At 33.7% G+C, this 22,516-nt stretch overlaps 3 protein-coding genes across 3 annotated transcripts in view; 1 reads left to right on the top strand and 2 right to left on the bottom strand.

Moving 5' to 3' along the window:
- The window catches only part of LOC134811419 (protein MON2 homolog), a 155,371-nt gene that overhangs the window by 614 nt on the left and 132,241 nt on the right, over positions 1–22,516 (top strand). The window contains exons 3-19 of the mRNA XM_063818217.1: positions 352–452; positions 673–799; positions 1,097–1,164; positions 5,447–5,578; positions 6,283–6,471; positions 6,792–6,890; positions 7,076–7,223; positions 7,821–7,941; positions 8,223–8,337; positions 8,690–8,962; positions 9,109–9,315; positions 9,433–9,588; positions 9,696–9,908; positions 10,051–10,080; positions 10,323–10,510; positions 10,673–10,835; positions 11,005–11,175. Coding sequence (XP_063674287.1) covers positions 352–452; positions 673–799; positions 1,097–1,164; positions 5,447–5,578; positions 6,283–6,471; positions 6,792–6,890; positions 7,076–7,223; positions 7,821–7,941; positions 8,223–8,337; positions 8,690–8,962; positions 9,109–9,315; positions 9,433–9,588; positions 9,696–9,908; positions 10,051–10,080; positions 10,323–10,510; positions 10,673–10,835; positions 11,005–11,175 — 2,501 coding nt within the window. The remainder of the gene's footprint in view (positions 1–351; positions 453–672; positions 800–1,096; positions 1,165–5,446; positions 5,579–6,282; positions 6,472–6,791; positions 6,891–7,075; positions 7,224–7,820; positions 7,942–8,222; positions 8,338–8,689; positions 8,963–9,108; positions 9,316–9,432; positions 9,589–9,695; positions 9,909–10,050; positions 10,081–10,322; positions 10,511–10,672; positions 10,836–11,004; positions 11,176–22,516) is intronic.
- The window catches only part of LOC134811427 (sideroflexin-1-like), a 101,707-nt gene that overhangs the window by 39,896 nt on the left and 39,295 nt on the right, over positions 1–22,516 (bottom strand). The gene's annotated exons all lie outside the window — the stretch shown is intronic.
- LOC134811428 (uncharacterized) lies at positions 960–2,643 on the bottom strand. The gene is made up of 3 exons (XM_063818257.1): positions 2,458–2,643; positions 2,164–2,298; positions 960–2,043 (listed from the first exon to the last, which is right to left on the bottom strand). The coding sequence occupies exons 1-3, from the start codon at positions 2,633–2,635 to the stop codon at positions 1,367–1,369; spliced, it is 990 nt and encodes a 329-aa protein (XP_063674327.1). The 5' UTR covers positions 2,636–2,643; the 3' UTR covers positions 960–1,366.

Here is a 22,516-nt window from a genome sequence, read left to right as displayed (position 1 = left end):
GTCTGTTCTGTAATTTATAATATTACCAAGTTACCCAAAAAAAATATTTTGTTGAGCTTTGAGGTACATTTAAAAATCATAAAACGTGCTGTGCCTGTGCTTGTCACTGTGCGTGATCATATTTTTTAATTACAGCGCCGACTTGGCAAGAATTCAACTGTTTTGATATATATTTTGTTGAACAGGTCCAAGTAATTGCTCGGTGTTTTTGTGTTTGTTGCCTGTGAATACGGAGCTAGAGACTAAAGAAGGGCTGTAATTTTTAAAGATATTGAAACTTTATAATTTACCACTTTAAACATGCATGATTAACAAAATGTTATTTTATCTCTAATTACTTATTTCCACCAGGTGACATGCACCGACAGGAGATAGAGCTTTTAAGGATACTGCAGACTATTTTGCTGCTGCTTACATCCACAAAGTTGCTGCACGGAGAAACTCTCGCTCAGGTACACATTATCATTCCTAATTCAATTATAATTAAATGATAATTCCTGCTGCACTGAATATGCCAGATATTTCTGAAAAATTCTTGCAGTACTAATTTTAGTAGTTTAAAGATTGCCATTATATTTCTATGATTTTACGTTACACCAAGTTAATGACAATCTGTATCATAAATATTTAGTGATTTGACTCAATATGACAATACTCAGATATTCTCCTCAGGCGATTGCGATCTGTTTTCAACTTCACTCGTCCTCCGAACACACAATCGCAAACACGGCAGCTGCCACCCTGAGACAGGTCGTTGCTGTTGTATTCGATAGGGTCGTTCAGGAGGGGATTAGACAGAGTAAGTCACAAGTAATAACAATTTATTCGTTTCAGTTGAAAAACTGATTATTTGTTGATAGTTTTAATTAATATTTCCATCAATTGCAGTGGGGGTCACAAAACTGTGATAAACATCTTTCTTTAACTTTCTACATTTAAACAGAATAAGAAACCATTGATAACAAAACACGAGTTCTTGTGACAATTTCAAACAATAAAATGGGAGCTGTGGAATCAGAAATCTAGAGACATGAATATTATTATTATCATTCAAGATTTAAAATGATATAGTATCAGTAAATGATCAATTTTACAGATGAAAGTGGTCCTCCGGAGACCGATAAGATGGGTGTTTGTGCTACTGATGCTTACTTACTTTTTCAAGTAGGTTATTAATAACAAGTTTACTCCCAAGCAAAGCAGCCAACACGTGAAATTACAATTGTATTGTTGATACTTCAAGCACTGTTTTTTATCGTTATTCGATCTCAAATACTAAATAGTCTGTCTAAGCGAAGTCACAAATCGTCAAATTTAAACTGTCGATTTCACTGAAACCTAATCGGTAGGAACATAAATTGAGAGATTATTGTACAAGTGGCTGACTAACTGGCTGAACGCCACATACAACTTGCTCAAGGCTCTTTCTTAGGTTTGCACTCGTATAAAACAAAATAATCGGGAAAAATAGAGAATCGAAGTACGTCAAGGCTTTTGCCAATGGTATAAAACATTCTGGTTTCATTGTAAGTAAAAAATGATTCGTGACCTCTATAGACCTTGACAGACATAGAACGTCACCGTAAAAAGTAGCTAGATTAGTGATCACTGAAGAGACTGAAATCAGACAGAGCGGAAGAACGGCAGATGACACGAGAACGTTGCTGTACGATCGTGAAGTGGAAGAAACAAGGACAACAATTGAGAGGAGACTCACTAGAACGACCGCTACGTCCTGGATGAGCAGAAAAGGAATTGTGTACATCCCTCTATCCTTGAAGAAGTTGTACCAAGGGTGTTTGGTCAGAAGGACAGTTGCTAGCTCGATGTTTGCAACGATAAACAGAGCACAACATACTTTGTAGGATTTCCTCCTAGACTCAGGAATGAGATGGGTGTTTTGAGCAGTGACGAGGAGCATTCCGTAACTGTAGAGACGCTGGCAGCAAAGGTAGAGACGGAATAGGACGGATGAGTATATGCACAGCCACGAACACCACACCTCTGCTTTCCAGAAATATTTTCCAGTACCGCTGCCGCTACCTGTAGAAAGATTCTGTAAAAGTGTGACATTATATAACGCGTATTTTGAGAAGACGTATTTTCATGTTGTGAAGCTTTCTACCTTATCTTCAATTTCTGCAAAATCTGAAAATCACAAACCTTTCAAAAAGCTGCCCATAGCAGTCTCAACGAAGTATATTAACAGAAAACATCCGTTCATCACGTCAAAAAAGGTGATCCCTTTTAGAGTTACAGCGTTTCCTCCAAACGATAGATGTGATCTCATAACATTGCCTGAAAAAGATATCACGAATAATCAATCTTTTAATTTCTATGAAAATGTTGTCAGATACCGGGAATCGGCAAATACTATTAATGATTAAATAGCTCCAAATTAATATGAACATCACTAAATTTTACAATGCGCAGTCTCATGAAATAGCTGATACTTACTTATAGCTTTGAAAGCTAAGATGTTGATGAAGATGATAGCCAGGCCCAGTGGTGCAGAAGTGTATCTGATAAACGTGTAAACACCCTTACAAAATGTGTCATTCCGGCTCAGTTCAGAGATATTCCAGGAATTCGAGGCTGATTCCTCTAGGTAGAGAGTATCGTTTATACAGTACATTATATTATTATCCTGAGCGATAAGAGATGAGATAACAGAGCTCAATAATAAACACGTAACAAAAGTACACACAACATGGAACAATTTATTTTCTACGTATCAATGATTAATTACGTTACTTTTATGGGTATGTAGTGTTACAATCATCGTTATTCAAGTCACAATTACATGTGATTATTTGGATTGGTCAAGCAAAAGAGACTCACAAGTATTAATGTCCTGACTCCAGAAATAAAAATGTTAACCGAGAGTTTAATTGCATTAGGAAGCATGAATGATCAAGCTGTATCAATGTTTGTTGCTAAGCTCTGTATTAAAATAAACTACGGTGAAACAGAACATACTGAAGGGAAAGGAAGCAGTTCTAACGAGCTCTTCTCAAACACAAGGATATAACTTGTGAACTCGCTAGTATATATGAAACATTTGTCATGGAGTTGTAGGGGAGTTATGTGCCTCGCCGGGCTAAAGTAGTGGATGTTCTTGCTGTACGCACGTTAAACAAGGATCTGAAACTACTAGGTTCGTACAGACTCAACTCTGCACCCGTGTCAATATGTTCATTATATGCAAGCCTCTTGATTTATGCCATGTAAAAATACAGTCGTAAGAACAAAAACACACTCACAGAGCTCCCAACTATAAAAATTAGAATCTAGATAGTGGACATGAAAAAAGAAGGCCGTTACTAGTCAGAAAACCAAAGCTCCTAGTAAGAGATGCAGCTCATAACAACACTTCATTCGACAAATGAGGTGTGTAGGCTGTAAAACCGCTGCCCACTATTACACTAGTCCCTTATAATAAGATAACTTCAAACTAATGTACGTTTAAAGACTAATAACGACCTCCAAGCTAGCTAGTCACGTATGGAGCGGTGATGCCACCGTAACAGAAAGTTACAGAAAGTAAAAACAATTTCGAACAAGACGTGACTTAATCAAACGTGACTAAGGTAAAACTGATAAAACATTACGGAGTATGTGTGTATTACAAGCAGTTTGTGTCTCAAATATGTGATACCTTTATCATGTGACGCGTGGTATCAAGGTGTTATTTATACATGCCACAAGAATCTCAGAGAGGACGCCATCCCTTTAAAGGGGGGGAGAGTCAGGACTCCGAGGACCATATTAAATTAATTATATAATGCTTTTGGACACGAAACAAAACGTAAGGTTTGAAATCTTCGTAAAAATACATCATTAGAGCCTGTAAAACATTAAACTTTAAGATAAGCAATCTATCAAATAAAATTCATATATAATCATCATAATTTATTAAACTAAAAGTAACAATTGTAACAAAGGCACAAATTTCTCAGTCAAAAATTCGTAGCATGTAAGAAATTATGGATGGGGTACAATCACTCGGAAAATCTATAGTATAGTATGAAACAAACTAAACACTTTAGTAATATAAAGCTGATAAGCAGTGACTATAGAACTACTTATCAAGTTATCAAACAAAAATGCACTAATCGGTCTTAGAACTGCTGTGTCCTATTACTGTAAATTGATAAGTAAATCATCGTTAATTATGTGACGATATCACTAAAAGCTAATATTATCTCTTCTACATACCAGCTTTATTTGTAAACACGACCAAATGTATCAAATATCCAGGTTGTAAGTATGAATTACAAAATATATATTAAATTTTATTGTTATATTAAATTAATTCCTTCTGTAACGTCCTCAATTAATGTAATAGATTTGAAGTGTTTAATTTTTTTAGTTTTTTTTAAAAAAATAAAAATTTTATTATTCACTAATTAACTCCGCCACTCACACTATTTACACATGCCAGAAAGACCTAAGCGTGGTTATTATAGTATTGTTGCTGAAAGTGCAGAGTGCAAACCTATATGTCAGCTCTGCTTTGGAGAATCTAGGCCAATTCAATCAACAAATTTAAAGAAATGATCAGAGCTCTGATCATTTCGTTAATTTTGTTGATTGAATTGGCCTAGATTAATTCTCCAAAGCAATATATTATCCTGCTCAGTAAAAATGAAATGATCTTTACTTTTAAATGTACCCTTGCACCTATGAGTGTGCGTGAATGACACCAACTAGTGATATTGCGAAACTGTAGATCACTGCAGGACCCGATCATTTTGTTGGAGCTTTGTCTTCAGAGAACCGTACAAAAGAGACCGTTATATTATTTAAGCTTATATGGGGTGTTATTTTGGTGTACACACTGAGTCATATAATGGACAGAGATTTATTGCTAAAGATATCCTTGTGTGTAGGGTATGAAATGAGGAATAGTCTTAGTTGTATTTCAGATAATATTGGCCACAATATTCAGCTGAACAATGTGTGTAAGGTAACCTAAAGCTCTAAAGTAAGTAGTGTAACTAGTGTATTATAACTAGTGTATTATGTGTGTTGAGACGCTACTAGTCCTAGGTAGTGTGCGGTCTGGATATGCGGACTGGATATGACTAGATTAGATATAATATTTAATCCCATTACATAATATTCACCCATACCAATAGATGCAATAGATTTGTAGTTCTGTAATTTGTTTAAATGACAATATTACAGCGGGTAGCAGTAGTAGTATTACTAATTAGCTTGGTGTTACTTGGCCACGAGGAAAGCTGGGATTGGCCGTAAAATGTTACAGAAATAAAAATCCTTCATAACATTCATTCCTCTAAATTAAAGTACGGCAGCTAACGAATTAACAATTTAATAACTGTAAAAGGAAAACTTGACAAATAGCGACTATCCTCCCCCACGAATTAACAATTTAATAACTGTAAAACTTGACAAATAACAACTATCCTCCCCTCTACAGGACATATGTCAGCTGACTAATTGGGAGCCTCCCTATTGGCTGGTCGGTGTGAAGGAGGTGCCCCGAACATTTGGACTAGAGCTGCTGGAGAACGTACTGGTCTCCTCTCACGATACCTTTACTGATGTGAGTGTGAGTTAACCACAATGTTTTTAAACAGTTTGCGATTAATTAGTGGACTAGAGGGACGAGGTGGAAATTAAAAGTAGAAAATGTTTATGGTGAGAGGGCGGAGTTAGAAATAGAATGTATTCGTGCACTGGCAAACAAAGGAATGTATTCATGCTGAATGCTGATAAACGAAGGATCACAGCAACAAAACTACATATCACGTACACTGTACAGAGACTTATAAATTTAGGACGGGGAGAGTGACTTTATCCATGACGCTTCAATCTTCTTCCTAGTTTATATTGTTCTAAACAAACGTCCTCAACTACATTTAAAACTCTGTTATTAGATCGAATAGCAATACAATTCTTGGTACCTAGAGATTTAGAATTGTTAGTAAAGTAGTAAGAGTAGATAATCTTAGCACGGTCAGCCAATCAAAATTAACCTAAAAATAGTATTGTCGGTGGACCGTGCCAATTCGAGTGATTTCAGCTGTCAGTTCTATATGGGTACACTTTAGATGTATTGTATTGAAACTTGGCACACGTCCAAATGACTGGATACTTAAAACTCTATAGTAGTAATTACATCAAGGTAGTACACTATTGCCTCGGTGCTAATTACATCAAACAATATTGTGATTAAATATTATAATAATGTACAATGTACATACATTAACTTTCCTCACCACATAACTATAACATACCTTTACCACACCACAGCAAAAGGAGTTCACGTTCCTGCTAAAAGAACGGGTGTGTCCCCTGATAATAAAGCTCTTCTCCCCCTCTATAAAACACAGCAGAGGAGGACCCAAACCCAGCACCACTTCTGATAGTAACCTCTTTTCTGTGTGTGTCAGGTTGCTTAGGATCGTGCACTGTTTGCTGAAGAATTATCATTCAGAACTGGTACGTGATCTTAAAACAATGTAGCTTGATATTGTCGTGATTAAAGTAACCAATATTGTTAAGCAGTTCACAATGCACTCGGTCAGTATGATTATTTCATCTATCATACGTTACATGTTGCGAATTTATTCAGCGACTGGGGGTTGCATAACTTAGACTTTTATGACTAAATTAAATTTTGGGTATCATGGCTGCATATCTGAGATTTGTATTTCCAAATAAAATTTTGGATGTAACATTGAGAATTTAAAGGGTAATTATTTTTCCTGGATAATGTAATGTCGCATGATTATGTCTAATATAATAACTCACTTTACCAGGTAACTGAATGTGAAATATTCTTATCGATCATTGTGAAGTTTCTAGATGCTGATAAGCCTTTTTGGCAACGAACTGTTGCTCTCGAAGTTTTACATCAAGTATGTTGTCCAGTGTGCTACATAACATGCTAAATATTTTACAAATTATTACTGATCAGATGACATGATATTTTGTTAGAATTTTGAATAGAGATCAGAGATATGATCTAACTACTCAAACTTCAAAGAGAAGCTGATGAAGTTTAGAAGACGGTTCCGATACCTTTAACAACTGATAACCTCAGGTATGCAGTGAACCTGCGCTCTTATCTGATTTCTGTAAAAGTTACGACCTACAAGACCAGAGTTCTAAAGTGTTCCACGAAATAATGGGAGCAATGGGGGGCTTCCTTCAGTCCCTGTTCACGGGGAACACTCCTGCCAGCCAAAATGGTTTGTTTAGTAAGATCCTCATTTTGTGGGCCGTTGTTTTAGTGATCACTCCACATTTTCTGTGTGGTTTTAGGAATGCCGGAATCTAACCACAAACTTGGCTGGTGTTAATGCTTTTTCATGTTGGCATGTGTAATTAGTCAGATATTTACCGTATAACTAATAATTTATCATAATATGTCAAGATAACATTATGATGTGCAATACAATACTGCTAAATGAATCAGGTTTATGTGTAAAATTCATTTACCGCTGGACAAGCGACAATGTCTCGCCGATGTCTCGCATTGCGACACAATGTACACTAATAGCCGATCATTAGATATCGCCAATCTAGTTACTTTACTTAAAAGCTTATAACACTCTGGTTTCGCAAATCATCAATTACATCACATGCAACATTTCAAAGTAGTGGATATGTTTGAGAGTAATGTAGAGTTGTACTAACCCAGCTCTCGGTGTTTTTCATCCCATGAAGACTATTGCTAGATCGGAAGATTTTGCTTTGACGAAGCATGATGGTTAACCTAGAATTAAAATAATTGTATTTTAACTCAAACAATGTCTCAGCAAAGTTCAATACCCCATATTGTACAGGTGTAGCGAGTCCAGTACATCTAGGACAGCAGCCCCTGGACAATATTATATTCTCGCTGGGACACACAACCATAATGTTATCAGCACTTCCCAGTATGAGGAGCACTTTCAAACCTTTACTGTAAGTAATTATATCCATATCTACAATACATTGTTCATGTTTCTTCTAATGTTTGTTAACATGTAGCAGTCATATTTAACATTGTCTTGTTTTTAATTTAAACATGGTAAGCACTGCTAATTTAAAGCTCGTATGAGAAAGTAAAAGCTTTTGACTGAAAGTAATTTGAAACTGCTACTATTTCCAATGTCTGGTACCAAGACCATTAATGACCGCTTGAAAGCTTATTTTGAGTAGCGCTGGAGCGAAACTGCAGGTCTAATATACCACACCTGTTACAGATTATCAGCACTAGAGAAGACGGAGGCCCCACCGTTCACGGATGGGTACACACTGGGGGTCACTTATGCAGCTATCCTCCACATCATCAACAGCATATTTCAGAGTCATAATCTTGTGAGTGTTGGCGCTTGGATAAATCGTGTTGTTGTTAATCGGAGGAATTTAAATAGAGGTAAAAATGTGTCGCTTAAAAGACGCGTATTTGTAACGCGCGATGCAAACTCTGTATTGAAAGTGTATCAAAAAAGCATTTTCCATGACAGCATCGCGCCTTCGCACGGATGTACGCGTGGTGGGCCATTAATACATAATATATACTGTCCGATTGTATTCACACTTACGATGTATTGATGTAGTATGTACACATTAAACTTAGTCCATTGGTGTTATAATGAAGTTTACAGCCGCTTCTTAGAAACAATAACAGATGGTATATTATAAACACTTTATCATTTAACATCTACAGGCTGAATCTAACTCTGACGACGAGTTGATGGCAACAGTGTCAGAGATGACAAATGCAAGTTGGCACGGTCTACTTGCAGCTCTGTCTCTACTGTTAGACGCAGCTCAAGATGAAACTGCAAGAGAGCTTGTTCTTAAAAGTCACCAGGACTTCGCTAGCCTTTGTGGTTCTCTTGGAATTAACATTGCCCGAGATGCGTTCATCACTGCGCTGTGTAAAGCGTCACTTCCCCCACATTACGACTTGTTCATTACTGGAGTTAAGCATGTCGAGGTGAGAGAATTGTATTTAAATGTTCAGTTCTTGATAAATTGAACGCCGCAAATATGCAATTTGTTCATTCGAATGCTTACAAATTTTACACAACAACAACACATTTTCTCCTCATTTTACCTTACTAACTTAAGATGAACATTCAGGACGACAAGCATCTAGTGATGTTGTCCGCTAAGAACATACAGTGCATGAGGTCCCTCCTCTCCATGGCGCACTGTCACGGCAAGATACTGGGAACTGGTTGGAACATGGTTCTCAGAACACTGCAACATCTGACCTGGATACTGGGCCTGGTTCCTACTGATAACGGACAATTAGTTCCAAGTCCATCTGCTGATGGCGCTAATGTGGTGAGTGAAGAAAATTAGAGAATTTGTTAGCCTATTTGAACAAATTAAATTAGACATTTTAATTGAAAATGTAAGCTCTAACCTTATAATCAAGATCACGATCTATTTCTCCTGCAGGTGAAGACAGCTGCTCTCTCAGCAGATCTCCCGATCATATGTAGCATGTTATCTAGACTGTTCCAGAGTTCACAATACCTCTCTGAAAAGGCCCTCATGCACTTGATACAAGCTCTCTGTCAGCTTTCGGCTGAAACTGAGGCGTCCACTACCAGAGTAAGTTCGATAACTTGAATGTGGGTTTTATACCTTTACAGGAGTTTGATTTTATGCATCACATGGGAATATGGGATATCATGTGAATATATGAATAATCGTTTCAGGAAAAGTCGCTGTTCTCAGTCGGTAAGATCCTAGAAACATGCCTAGTAAACCTGTCTCGATTACACCTGCTATGGGAGCAAGTCTCTGCTCACCTTCTCACAGTTTGCCACGAGAAATACACTCCTCGCCGTACCTGGGGTGCTCTTTCTCTCACTAAACTCCTCCGTGCTGCTATTGAGGCGGACCACAGTCTCCCATTATCTCAGAATGCTGTGAGTACTGAGTATACCCTAGGTTTTACTTCTTAAAATCTGCCGTCAATGCATTGTTCAAGCTGTGGTGTTAACTAAGCAATAATCATGTAGATATTATGAAGAGGATTTATCTGCTTACCATTTTTATACTTTTTATCAGCCGTATGTCCCGAGAAATGTGACTGGATTGGTAAGATAAAGTGATTTTTGTGTGATTGTGAGAAAGATATCTTGTCAATCTCATATTATATTAGAAAGCAAGTTTTCGTTTTATCGTTTGCATGGCTCTGAGTTTTTCGTTCTCAAAACTCTTTGACTAAAAGCAAATTTAAACTTCGATTCTGTGCGTGGAATGTCTTGTGCAGCTTTTTCAGCACAGCAACAAAAAGTTAACAAATAATCAGCTAGTATTTTACAAATAACCATTTTCAGGAACTGACGACATCATTACTGGGTCCTCTGGTAGAAATGTGCGAGATAAGAAGTGAGGATGTCCGACTAAAACAGCTGGAATGTCTCCATGACATCCTTAACTCACGGGGCCACACTCTACCGCTCGCTGCGTGGCCTCCCGTTCTCTACATCCTGGGATCCGTCGTCACTGCTGGCCATGCTTCTTCGTAAGTTCCACCTCTTTTGACTCAAAACAACTTTTGTTCACTCGACTCTCTAACATAAATAAAATTGGGCAACAGCATCCTGCTCCTCAAGTACTATTTGAACGTTATTTAGAAATGAGAGCTATTAATTGTACGTCTTATAACAAAACCTAACATCCTCAGAGAAACAGTGGTACGGCAAGGTTTCCTCTCCCAACATCTCCTCGTTAACGACTTCCTACCTCTCATCCACCCTGCTTGTATAGCGCAGTGTGTCGAGGTGACGGGAGGGTTCGGACATCAGAGAGCTGAGCTCAATATTAGTCTCACTGCCGTGGGACTTCTGGTGAGCATTTTATTGTGGTCACTTCTAAATGTTAGGGGAACTATAACGTATTCTAGAGTATGAGGACACGAACGAACAGCATGTTAAATATTCTGAAACGAATCAGTTTCCTCGTCACCTCGATAATACCTACCCCTGATCAGTTCTCTTAAACCTAATATAATTTCAGTGGCACATCAGTGATTTCCTGTACCAGAACCATGACAAGATCTCTAGCAACTCAACTGAAGAATGCGGTGAGATCAGGAAACAGGAGATAATATCAGGGCCTATCGTGGCACTCAGACAGACCCACCCTTCTGAAATCTGTTTTGACACTCTGTGGATCAGCTTATTCCAGGTTTGAGCTAATGTTTGATTACATAGACTCAAGAGTCCCCTTACTTTCACTTACCCTTTTATTTAAGATAGTTTTCAGTTATTATAACATTTCTTGACCGGCACGTCATGTCATGGACTACGGATTGAGGTCAAAAGTCAGTAAGTTTTCTTATTATTAGACAGTGTACTCAGTGTATTCAGTAAACGAACAAGTTCTGATGCTAATGAGTCGGCTCCAACTATAGGTAAAATTCCATGAAGGTATGACGGCCCCTTTATCCAAATTCGGGCTTAACTTGATCCTGGAAAAAGAGCTATGAGGAAAGATGAGATTTATTGCTCATGATTTATGATTGGCTCTGCAATTGGCATACTCGATTCAATTTTTTGTATATATAATATGTTAGAATGACCGTTTTTATAAAAATAAGCTACTTCCAATGTTTTTATGATAGTAGCATCTTTTTCGGTTTAAAATGCATTTAGCAGTGATCTTAAGGTTCTGTTGGATCTACACATATTATTTACTGTGAATTTTTATTGGTCGACTCAACGTGATCGAACAAATCGGTTTTTCTGTGCCCTTTATGAGGAGGGAGCTGTCAAAAGATCTGGTTATCGTTAAATACCAATCAGTACATCTAAATTGTAGTGTTATGTAACACTGCTCAGTAATACTACTAACTTCCTTAATCATTAATTCACATACATGATATCATAATATAGCTCCTCCTTAATTAAAGAGTTGTTATTCTCTACGGAAGCAATGTTTTAAAAATTGTACGTCTTGATAATGTTATTTTTACCTTAGTTTTCCGCCCTCTCCTAACTATGTAAACCAGAGAAAGCTTTTAGTCACTGTGCAGTTAAAGTATTTAATCCTTGCATACGACATAACGATCAGTAGTCAGTTTCATCTTTCAAGTACCCAACTTAATAACTACTTCTTTTCTCATAGCATTTGATTGATTTTGCATTACATAGGTTAAAAATGAACTTGTCATGTCTAATTTTCAATTAAACTAAGATCAGTTATGTAGAGCCGCTTTAGAAAGCCTGGACGTTTATCTCCAGGATTAAATTTTATCGAGTTATATGGCTTTAGTATAATGGCGGTTTTATAAATGTTGTATTTTATTTTTATTATTATTATCATTATTATTTTCTTAATATTGATAAGGGTTCGCACAGTGGTAGTTTTATAAACCACTTTTTAATTTATTGACCTATTATACCTAGTGGTAGTTTTATAGACCACATTTAATTTATTTATTATTTATACTAGTATTTATTTTGGTGGACTGTTCACCCAGTTTTGAAACATTTGTAATTGTGCATTTTGACGACACATTGATGAATGTTATTTTATATTTCTAATTTTATTCTAGATATTATTTATTTCTTTCACAACAGACGACAACTTCCTGTTTTTTCTTCTATATAGTTACTCATATCTCTTATAAAGATTTTTTACAAGGACATTGACAGATGATACTCATTAGGCATTCATTATTGCATCTAATTATTTCACTTGCATAGGTTAGAAAATTAATACTCTGGTTACCAGATTCAAATGTTTAATTAATTTGTGTTATGACCGTAAGGTATATAAGAAGTTATTTATTTTGCCTGGGCTATTATATTGATATGAGGTTTATTGTTGATATGGAATTTGATTCTATATAAATTTACACCGCTATGTGGGTGGGGATTTTGCATAGTTAATATGGTTACTACTTCCTATATATCATATTATTTGATTGGTTATTCGCATGTAATTTTAAATTGGACTATATTTATTTATGAATATCACTAATCATGTTAACATCTTATATGATCATAACTAGATAATGTTTTATACACTGTGATTGTTTAACTGTTAGCATTTCTGGCCAAGAAAAGAAGGTATGGACCGGCCATATATCCAATTAGTCCTTCAACTTGATCCTGAAAAGAGTTTTAGTATACGGGAAAGATGAGATTTATTGCTCATTGATTTATGATTTGTGCTCTGCCAATTGCATCACTCGATTCAATTTATTGTATATATAATATTGTTTGAATGACCGTTTTTATACAAACATAATGCTACTTCCAAATTGTTTATGATTGTAGGCATCTTGTTTCGGTTTAAAATAGCTTTATCAGTGATCTTAAGGTTCTGGTTGGATCTACACATATTATACTGTGAATTTTTATGGTCGACTCAATACTTGATTGATCGAAAATCGGTGTGTTTGAGCCTTATGAGGAGGGAGCTGTCAAAAGATCAGGTATCGTTAGATACCCATCAGACATCTAAATTGTAGTGTTATGTATAAAACAGCCTCAGTAATACTACTAACTTCATTATCTTAAATTCACATTACATGATATCATAATATAGCTCCTCCTTACTTAAAAGTGTTGATATCTCCTAGTGCAGCAAGTTTTAAAAATGTACGTCTTGATATTGATTTTTTTACCCTTAGTTTTCCGCCTCATACTAATATGTAAAACACAGAGAAAAGCTTTTAGTCATGTGCAGTTAAGTATTTAATTCCTTGCCCTTACGACATAAGATCAGCTGAGTCAGTTACATCTTCAAAGACCAAACTTTAAAAAACATTACTTCTTTTCTCTAGCATTTGATGATTTTGCATTTACATAGGTAAATGACTTGTCATGTCTAATTTTCAATTAAACTTAGCTCAGGTTAATGTAAGAGCCGCTTTAGAAAGACTGGGAGTTTATCTCCAGATTTTAAATTTATCGAGTTATATGATTAGCTATAAGGCGGGCTTTATAAAATGTTGTATTTATTTATATATTATGATCATTATTATTTTCTTAATATTGATATAAGGGTTCGCACAGTGGTAGTTTTATAAACCACTTTTAATTTATTGACTATTAAACCTAGTGTAGTTTTATAGACCACATTTAATTTATTGATTATTATACTTAGTATTTATTTTGGTGAACTGTATCACCAGTTTTAACATTTGATAATTGTACATTTTGACGACACATTGACTGAATGTTATTTTATTTTCCTAAATTTATATTCTAGATATTGTATTTATTTTCAACAGGACGCAACTTCTGTTTTTCTTCTATATAAGTTACTCCTATCTCTTTTACAGGATTTTTTACAAGGACCCTTGACAGTGATCTCACATTAGGCATTCATTTATTGTTCTAAATTATTTCACTTGCATTGGTTTAGAAAATTTATCTCTGGTTAACAGATTTAAATGTTTAATTAATTTGTAGTATGACAGTAAGGTATATAAGAAGTTATTTTTAATTTTTCCTGGGCGATTTATGGACTATTGAGGTTTAATGACGATATGGAATTTGAATTCTATATAAATTTTACACTATGTGGTTGGGGCATTTTGCATAGTAAATTAATGGTTACTACTCCTATAATATCATATTAGTTGATTGGTATTCGCATGTAATTTTTAAAAATGACAATTTATTTTTGAAATTCACTAATATTGATTAACATCTATATGTCATTAACTAGTATTAATGTTTTATAACTGTGATTGTTTCACTGTGCATATTCTGGCCAAGACAATGATGGTATGGACGGCCCTATATCCAATTAGTTCTTCAACTTGATCCTGAAAAGAGCTATGAGGGAAAGCTGAGATATATTGCTCATGATTTATGATTGTGCTCTGCCAATTGCATCACTCGATTCAATTTATTGTATATATAATATTGTTTGAATGGGCCGTTTTTATAAAACATATGCTACTTCCAAAATGTTTTATGATGTAGCTTCTTTTCGGTTTAAAAATAGCTTTATTCCCAGTGATTCTTAGGTTCTGTTGGTTCTAACATATTTTACTGTGAATTTTTTATGTCGACTCAACTGATTGATCGAAAATCGGTGTTTGAGGCCCTTATGAGGAGGAGCTGTCACAAGATCAGGTATCGTTAAATACCAATCAGTACATCTAAATTGTAGTGTATGTAAAACACAGCTCAGTTAATACTACTACTTCATTATCTTAAATTAATACATGATATCATAATATAGCTCCTCTTACTTAAAAGAGTTGATTCTCCTAGGCAGCAACGTTTTAAAATGTACGTCTTGTAATGTTAATTTTTACCTTAGTTTCTCCGCCCTCTCCTAAACTATGTAAACACAGAGAACGCTTTTAGTCCACTGTGCAGTTTAAAGTATATAATTCCTTGCCATAGACATAGATCAGCTGAGTCAGTATAATCTTTCAAGACCAACTTAAAACATACTTCTTTCTCTAGCATTTGATTGATTTTGCATTTACTTCGGTAAATTGACTGGGTCATGTATAATTTTCAATTAAACTATGGCTCAGTTAATGTAAGAGCCGCTTTAGAAAGAATGGAGTTTATCTCCAGAATTAAATTTATATCGAGTTATATGATTTGCTATAAGGCGGTTTATAAATGTTGTATTTAATTTTATTATTTATTATCATTATTATTTTCTTTAATAATTGAATAAGGGTTCGCACCGTGGTAGTTTTTTAACACCACTTTTAATTTATTGACCTATTATAACTAGTGGTAGTTTTATAGACCACATTTAATTTATTTACTTATTATACTTAGTATTAATTTTTGGTGACTGTATCACCAGTTTAAACATTTGATAATTGTCCATTTTGACGACACATTGACTTGGATGTTAATTTTTTATTCTAATTTATTTCTAGATTTTTATTTTTTTTCAAAAGCGAAACTTCCTGTTTTTTCTTCTATATAAGTTACTCATATTCTCTTTTACAGACTTTTTTTTACAAGGCATTGACGATGGATTCTCACATTAGCATTCATTATTGCATCTAACTTCTTCACTTGCATTAGGTTTAGAAATTTATTCTCTGGTAACAGATTTCAAATGTTTAATTAATTTGTAGTATGACAGTAAGGTATATAAGAAGTTATTTATTTTGCCTGGCTATTATATTGGACTATTGAGGTTTAATGATGATATGAATTTGAAATTTATATAAATTTACACTATGTGGTTGGGGCATTTTGCATGTAAATTGGTTTACTTTCCTATAATAATCATATTATTTGATTGGTTTTTCGCATGTAATTTTTTAAATGTCAATTTATTTATGAATATTCACTAATCTTGATTAACATCTATATGATCATTAACTATGATTAAGGTTTTTTAACTGTGGATTGTTTCAACTGTGCATTCTGGCCAAGACAAAGAAGGTATGGCGGCCCCTCTATCCAATTAGTCCTTCAACTGATCCCTGGAAAAGAGGCTATGTGGGAAAGATGAGATTGTATTGCTCATGATTTATGATGTGCTCTGCACTTGCATCACTCGATTCAATTTATATGTATATAAATATTGTTTGAATGACCGTTTTTATAAAACATAATGCTACTTTCAAATGTTTTATGATGTAGCATCTTTTCGGTTTAAAATAGCTTTATCAGGTTCTTAAGGTTCAGTTGGATCTACACATATTATTACTGTGAATTTTTATTGGTCGACTCAACTGATTGATCGAAAAATCGGTGTTTGAGGCCCCTTATGAGGAGGGAAGCTGTCAAAAGATCAGGTATCGTTAAATACCCAATCAGTACATCTAAATTTAGTGTTATGTAAACCCGCTCAGTAATACACTAACTTCTTATCTTAAATCAATACATATATCATAAATAGCTCCTCCTTACTAAAGAGTTTGATATCTCCCAGGCAGAAACGAGTTTTAAAATGTACGTCTTGATAATGATATTTTTACCTTAGTTTTCCGCCCTCCTCCTAACTATGTAAACACAGAGAAAGCTTTTAGTCACTGTTGCAGATAAAGTATTTAATTCTTGCCCATACGACATAAGATCAGCTGAGTCTTTACATCTTTCAAGACCAAACATAAAAACAACCTTCTTTTCTCTGCATTTGATTGATTTTGCATTTACATAGGTTAAAAAATGACACTTGTCATGTTCTAATTGTCAATTAACTAAGCTCAGTTAATGTAAGAGCCGCTTTGAAAGCTCTGGAGTTTATCTCCAGGATTAAATTTATAGAGTTATATGATTTCGCTATACGGCGGTTTATAAATGTTGTATTATTTATTATTATTATCATTAGTATTTTCTTAATATTTAAATAAGGGTTCGCACAGTGGTAGTTTTATAAACCAATTTTAATTTATTGAACCTATTTACCTAGTGGTAGTTGTTTTTTAGACCACATTTTTTTTATTTACTTATTATAACTTAGTATCTATTTTTGGTGGACTGTATACCCAGTTTTAACACTTTGATAATTGTACTTTTGACGACACATTGACTTGAATGTTATTTTTTATGTCTAATTTATAATTTAGATATTTTATTTATTTGTTCAACAGAACGACAACTTCCTGTTTTTTTTTCTATATAGTTTACTCATACTCTTTTACAGACTTTTTTACAAGGACATTGACAGATGATACTCACTTAGGCATTCATTATTTGCATCTAAATTATTTCCACTTGCATTAGGTTTAGAATTTATTCTTGGTTAACCGATTTCAAATGGTTAATTAATGTGTATGCAGTAGGTATATAAGGTGTAATTTTAATTTTGCCTGGGCTTATTAATATTGACTATTTGAGGTTTAATGATGATATGGAATTTGAATCTCTATATAAATTTACACTATGTGGTTGTTGGGGCATTTTGCATAGTAAATGGGTTAACTACTCTATAATCATATTATTTGATTGGTATTCGCATGTATTTTTAAATTGACAATTTATTTTGAACTATCACGAATCATGATTAACATCTATATGGATCATTAACTAGATTAATGTTTTATAACTGTGATTGTTTCAACTAGTTGCATTTCTGGCATAGGACAAAGTGAAGGTATGAAGGCCCTTTATCCAATTAGTCCTTCAACTTGATCCCTGAAAAGAGCTATGAGGTAAAGATGAGATTTATTGCTCATGATTTTATGATTGTGCTTCTGCCAATTGCATCACTCGATTCAATTTTTGTATATATAATATGTTGAATGACGTTTTTATAATACTAATGCTACTTCCAAATGTTTTATGATGTAGCATCTCTTTCGGATTTAAAAATAGCTTTTCAGTGATCTTAAGGTTTCTGTTGGATCTACAAACATATTATACTGTGAATTTTTATTGGTCGACTCAACTGATTTGATCGAAAAATCGGTGGTGTTTGAGGGCTTATGAGGAGGGAGAGCTGTCAAAAAGATCAGGTTTTATCGGTAAATACCCTAATCAGTTACATCTAAATTGTTAGTGTTTGTAAAACACAGCTCAGTAAATATTCTAACTTCATTATCTAATTACATACATGATATCTTTATATAGCTCCTCCTACTTAAAAGAGTTGATATCTCCTAGGCAGCAAAAGTTTTAAAAATGTACGTCTGATAATGATTATTTTTACCTTAGTTTTCCGCCCCTCTTCCTAACTATGTAAAACACAGAGAAAGCTTTTGTCACTGGTGCAGTTAAAGTATTTAATTCCTTGCCTACGACATAACGATCTGCTGAGTCTGTTAACATCTTTCAAGACCAAAACTTAAAACATACTTCTTTTCTCTTGCATTTGATTGATTTTGCATTACATAGGTAAAAAAATGAACTTAGTCATGTCCTATTTTTAAATTAAACTAAGCTCAGTTAAGTAAGAGCGCTTTAGAAACGCACTGGAGTTTATTCCAGGATAAATTATATCGAGTTATTTGATTAGCTATAAGGCGGGTTTATAATTGTTGTATTTATTTTTATTATTTATTATCATTATTATTTTCTTAATATTGAAATGGGTTCGCCACAGTGGTAGTTTTATAAACCATTTTAATTTATTGACCTATTTTACCTAGTGGTAGTTTAATAGACACATTAATTTATTTAATTATTATTACTTAGTATTTATTTTTGGTGACTGTATCACCCAGTTTTAACATTTGATAATTGTACTTTTGACGACACATTGACTGAATGTTATTTTTATTTCTAATTTATTTCTAGTATTTTATTTATTTTTCAACAGACGACATAACTCTGGTTTTTTCTTCAATATAAGTTTAACTATATCTCTTTTACCAGACTTTTTTACAGGACATTGACAGATGATACTCAATTAGGCATTCTTTATTGCACTCTAAATTATTTCACTTGCATTAGGTTTGAAATTTATTCTCTGGTTAACAAGATTTCAAATGTTTAATTAATTTGTAGTATTGACAGTAAGGTATATAGAGTTATTTAATTTGCCTGGGGCTATTATATTGATATGGAGGTTTTATGATGATATGGAATTTGAATTCTATATAAATTACACTACGTGGTTGGGGCATTTTGCATAGTTAAATATGGTTATACTCTATATATCATATTATTGATGGTATTCGCATGTAGGTAATTTTTAAATTGACAATTTATTTATGAATATCACTATCATGATTAACTTCTATATGATCATTAACTAGATTAATGTTTTATAACTGTGATGTTCAACTGTTGATTTCTGCCAAAGAAAAAGAAGGTATGGACGGCCCATTTCCAATTTGTCCTTCAACTGATCCTGATATGAGCTATGAGGGAAAGATGAGATTTATTGCCTCTGATTATGATTGTGCTCTTGCCAATTGCATCACTCGATTCAATTTATAGCTATATATATATTGTTTGAATGGACCGTTTTTCTAAAAAATAATGCTACTTCCAAATGTTTTATGATGTAGCATCTTTTCGGTTTTTAAATAAGTTTATCAGTGATCTTAAGGTTTCTGTTGGTTCTATACAATATTATACTTGTGAATTTTTATTGGTCGACTCAACTGATTGATCGAAAATATCGGTTGTTTGAGGCCCTTATGAGGTGGGAGCTGTCAAAAGATCAGGTATCGTTAAATACCAATCTGTACATCTAAATTGTAGTGTTATGTAAACACGCCTAAGTTAATACTACTAACTTCATTATCTTAAATTCACTTACATGATATATATATGCTCCATCCTTACTTAAAAGAGTGGATATCTCCTAGGCGCAAAGTTTTATAAAAAATGTACGTCTTGATAATGATTATTATTACCTTAGCTCTTTCCGCCCTCTCCTAACTATGTAAACACAGAAGAAAGCTTTTTAGTCACTGTGCAGTTAAAAGTATTTAATTCCTTGCCATACGACATAAGATCAGACTGAGCAGTTACATCTTTCAAGACCAAAATCTAAAACATACTTCTTTTCTCTAGCATTTGATTGTTTTTGCATTTACCATAGGTAAACTGAACTTGTCATGTCTAATTTTCAATTTAAACTAAGCTCAGTTAATGTAAGGCCGCTTTAGAAAGCAATGAGTTTTTCTCCGGATTTAATTTATATCGAGTTAGATGATTTAGCTATAAGGCGGTTTATAAGTTGTATTTTTTTATTATTATTAACTTTTTATTTTCTTACTATTGAAATAGAGGTTCGCACACAGTGGGAGTTTTATAAACCATTTTAATTTATTGACCTATTAGATAGTGGTAGTTTTATAGACCACATTTAATTATATTTACTTATTATACTTTAGTACTTATTTTTGGTGACTGTCTCACCCAGTTTTACATTTGATAATTGTACATATTGACGACACATTGACTGATGTTATTTTATATTCTAATTTTTATTCTAGATATTTTATTTTATTTTTCAACAGCGACAACTTCTGTTTTTTTCTTCTATATAAGTTACTCATATTCTTTTACAGACTTTTTTACAGGGACATTGACGATGATACTCACATTAGCATTTAGTATTGCATCTAAATTATTTCCTTGCCTTAGGTTTAGAAATTATTCTTGGTTAACAGATTTAAATTGTTTAATTAATTGTAGTTATGACAGTAAGGTATATAAGAGTTATTTAATTTGCTGGGCTATTATATTGACTATGAGGTTTAATGATGATAGGGAATTTGTATTCTATATATATTTACACTATGTGGTTGGGGCAGTTTGCATAGTAATATGGTTTCTACTCCCTATATTTTTATTATTTGATTAGGTATTCGCATGTAATTTTTAAATGGACATTTTATTTTGATGATCACAAATAGATTAAACCTCTATATGATCATTAACTAGTTTATTTGTTTTATAACTGTGATTGTTTCATTGTGCTTTCTGGCCAAGACAAGAGGTATGGCGGCCCCTATTATCCAATTTGTCCTTCAACTTGATCCCTGAAAAGAGCTTGAGGGAAAGATGAGATTTATTGCTCATGATTTAGGATTGTGCTCTGCCAATTGCATCTACTCGATTCAATTGTATTGTTTATATATTATTGTTTGATTTGACCGGTTTTTTAAAATAATGCTACTTTCCAAATTTTTATGATGTAGCATCTTTTCGGTTTAAATAGCGTTATCAGTTGATCTTAAGGTTCTGTTGGATCCTACACATATTATAAGTGAATTTTTATTGGTTCGACTAACTGATTATCGAAAATTCGGTGTTTGAGGCCCTTTGAGGAGGGAATCTGTCCAAAGATCGGTATCGTTTTAAATACCCAATCAGTACATCTAAATTGTAGTGTTATGTAAAACAAAGCTCAGTCAATACTACTAACTTCATTATCTTAAATTCACATACATGTATCATAATATAGTCTCCTTACTTAAAAGAGTTGATATCTCCGAGGCAGCAAAGTTTTTTAAAAATGTACGTCTGGATAATGGATTATTTTTAACCTTGTTTTCCGCCTCTCCTAACTATAGTAAACACAGAGAAAGCTTTTAGTCACTGTGCAGTTAAAAGTATTTAATCCTTGCCATACGACATAAGATCAGCTGAGTCTGTTACATCTTTATGACAACTTAAAACATACTTCTTGTCTCTAGCATTTGGATGTATTTTGCCATTTTACATAGGTAAAAGGAACTTTTGTCAGTCCTAATTCTTCAATTTACTAAGCTCAGTTAATGTAAGAAGCCGCTTTAGAAAGCACTGGATTTTATCTCCAGGATTAAATTATATCGAGTTATATGATTTAGCTATATAGGCGGTTTATAATATAAATGTTGTATTTATTTTTCTTCATTATTATCATTATTATTTTTTTAATATTGAATAAGGGTTCGCACCTGTGGTTGTTTTATAAAAACCACTTTAATTATTGACCTATTATACCTTGTGGTGAGTTTTAATAGACCACATTTAATTATTTTCTTTCTTATAATTAGTATTTATTTTTGGGGACTGTATCACCCAGTTTTAACATTGTGATAATTGTAATTTTGACGACAAATTGATGAATGTTATTTTATATTCTAATTTATATTTAGATATTTTATTTATTTTTCAACAGACGACAACTTCCTGTTTTT

This window comes from Bolinopsis microptera, chromosome 2 (assembly GCF_026151205.1).
Source record: "Bolinopsis microptera isolate Bmic1 chromosome 2, MBARI_Bmic_1.0, whole genome shotgun sequence".
Taxonomy (NCBI): domain Eukaryota; kingdom Metazoa; phylum Ctenophora; class Tentaculata; order Lobata; family Bolinopsidae; genus Bolinopsis; species Bolinopsis microptera.
The sequence above is the reverse complement of the archived record's forward strand: the minus strand, read 5'-3'. Positions and strand labels throughout refer to the sequence as shown.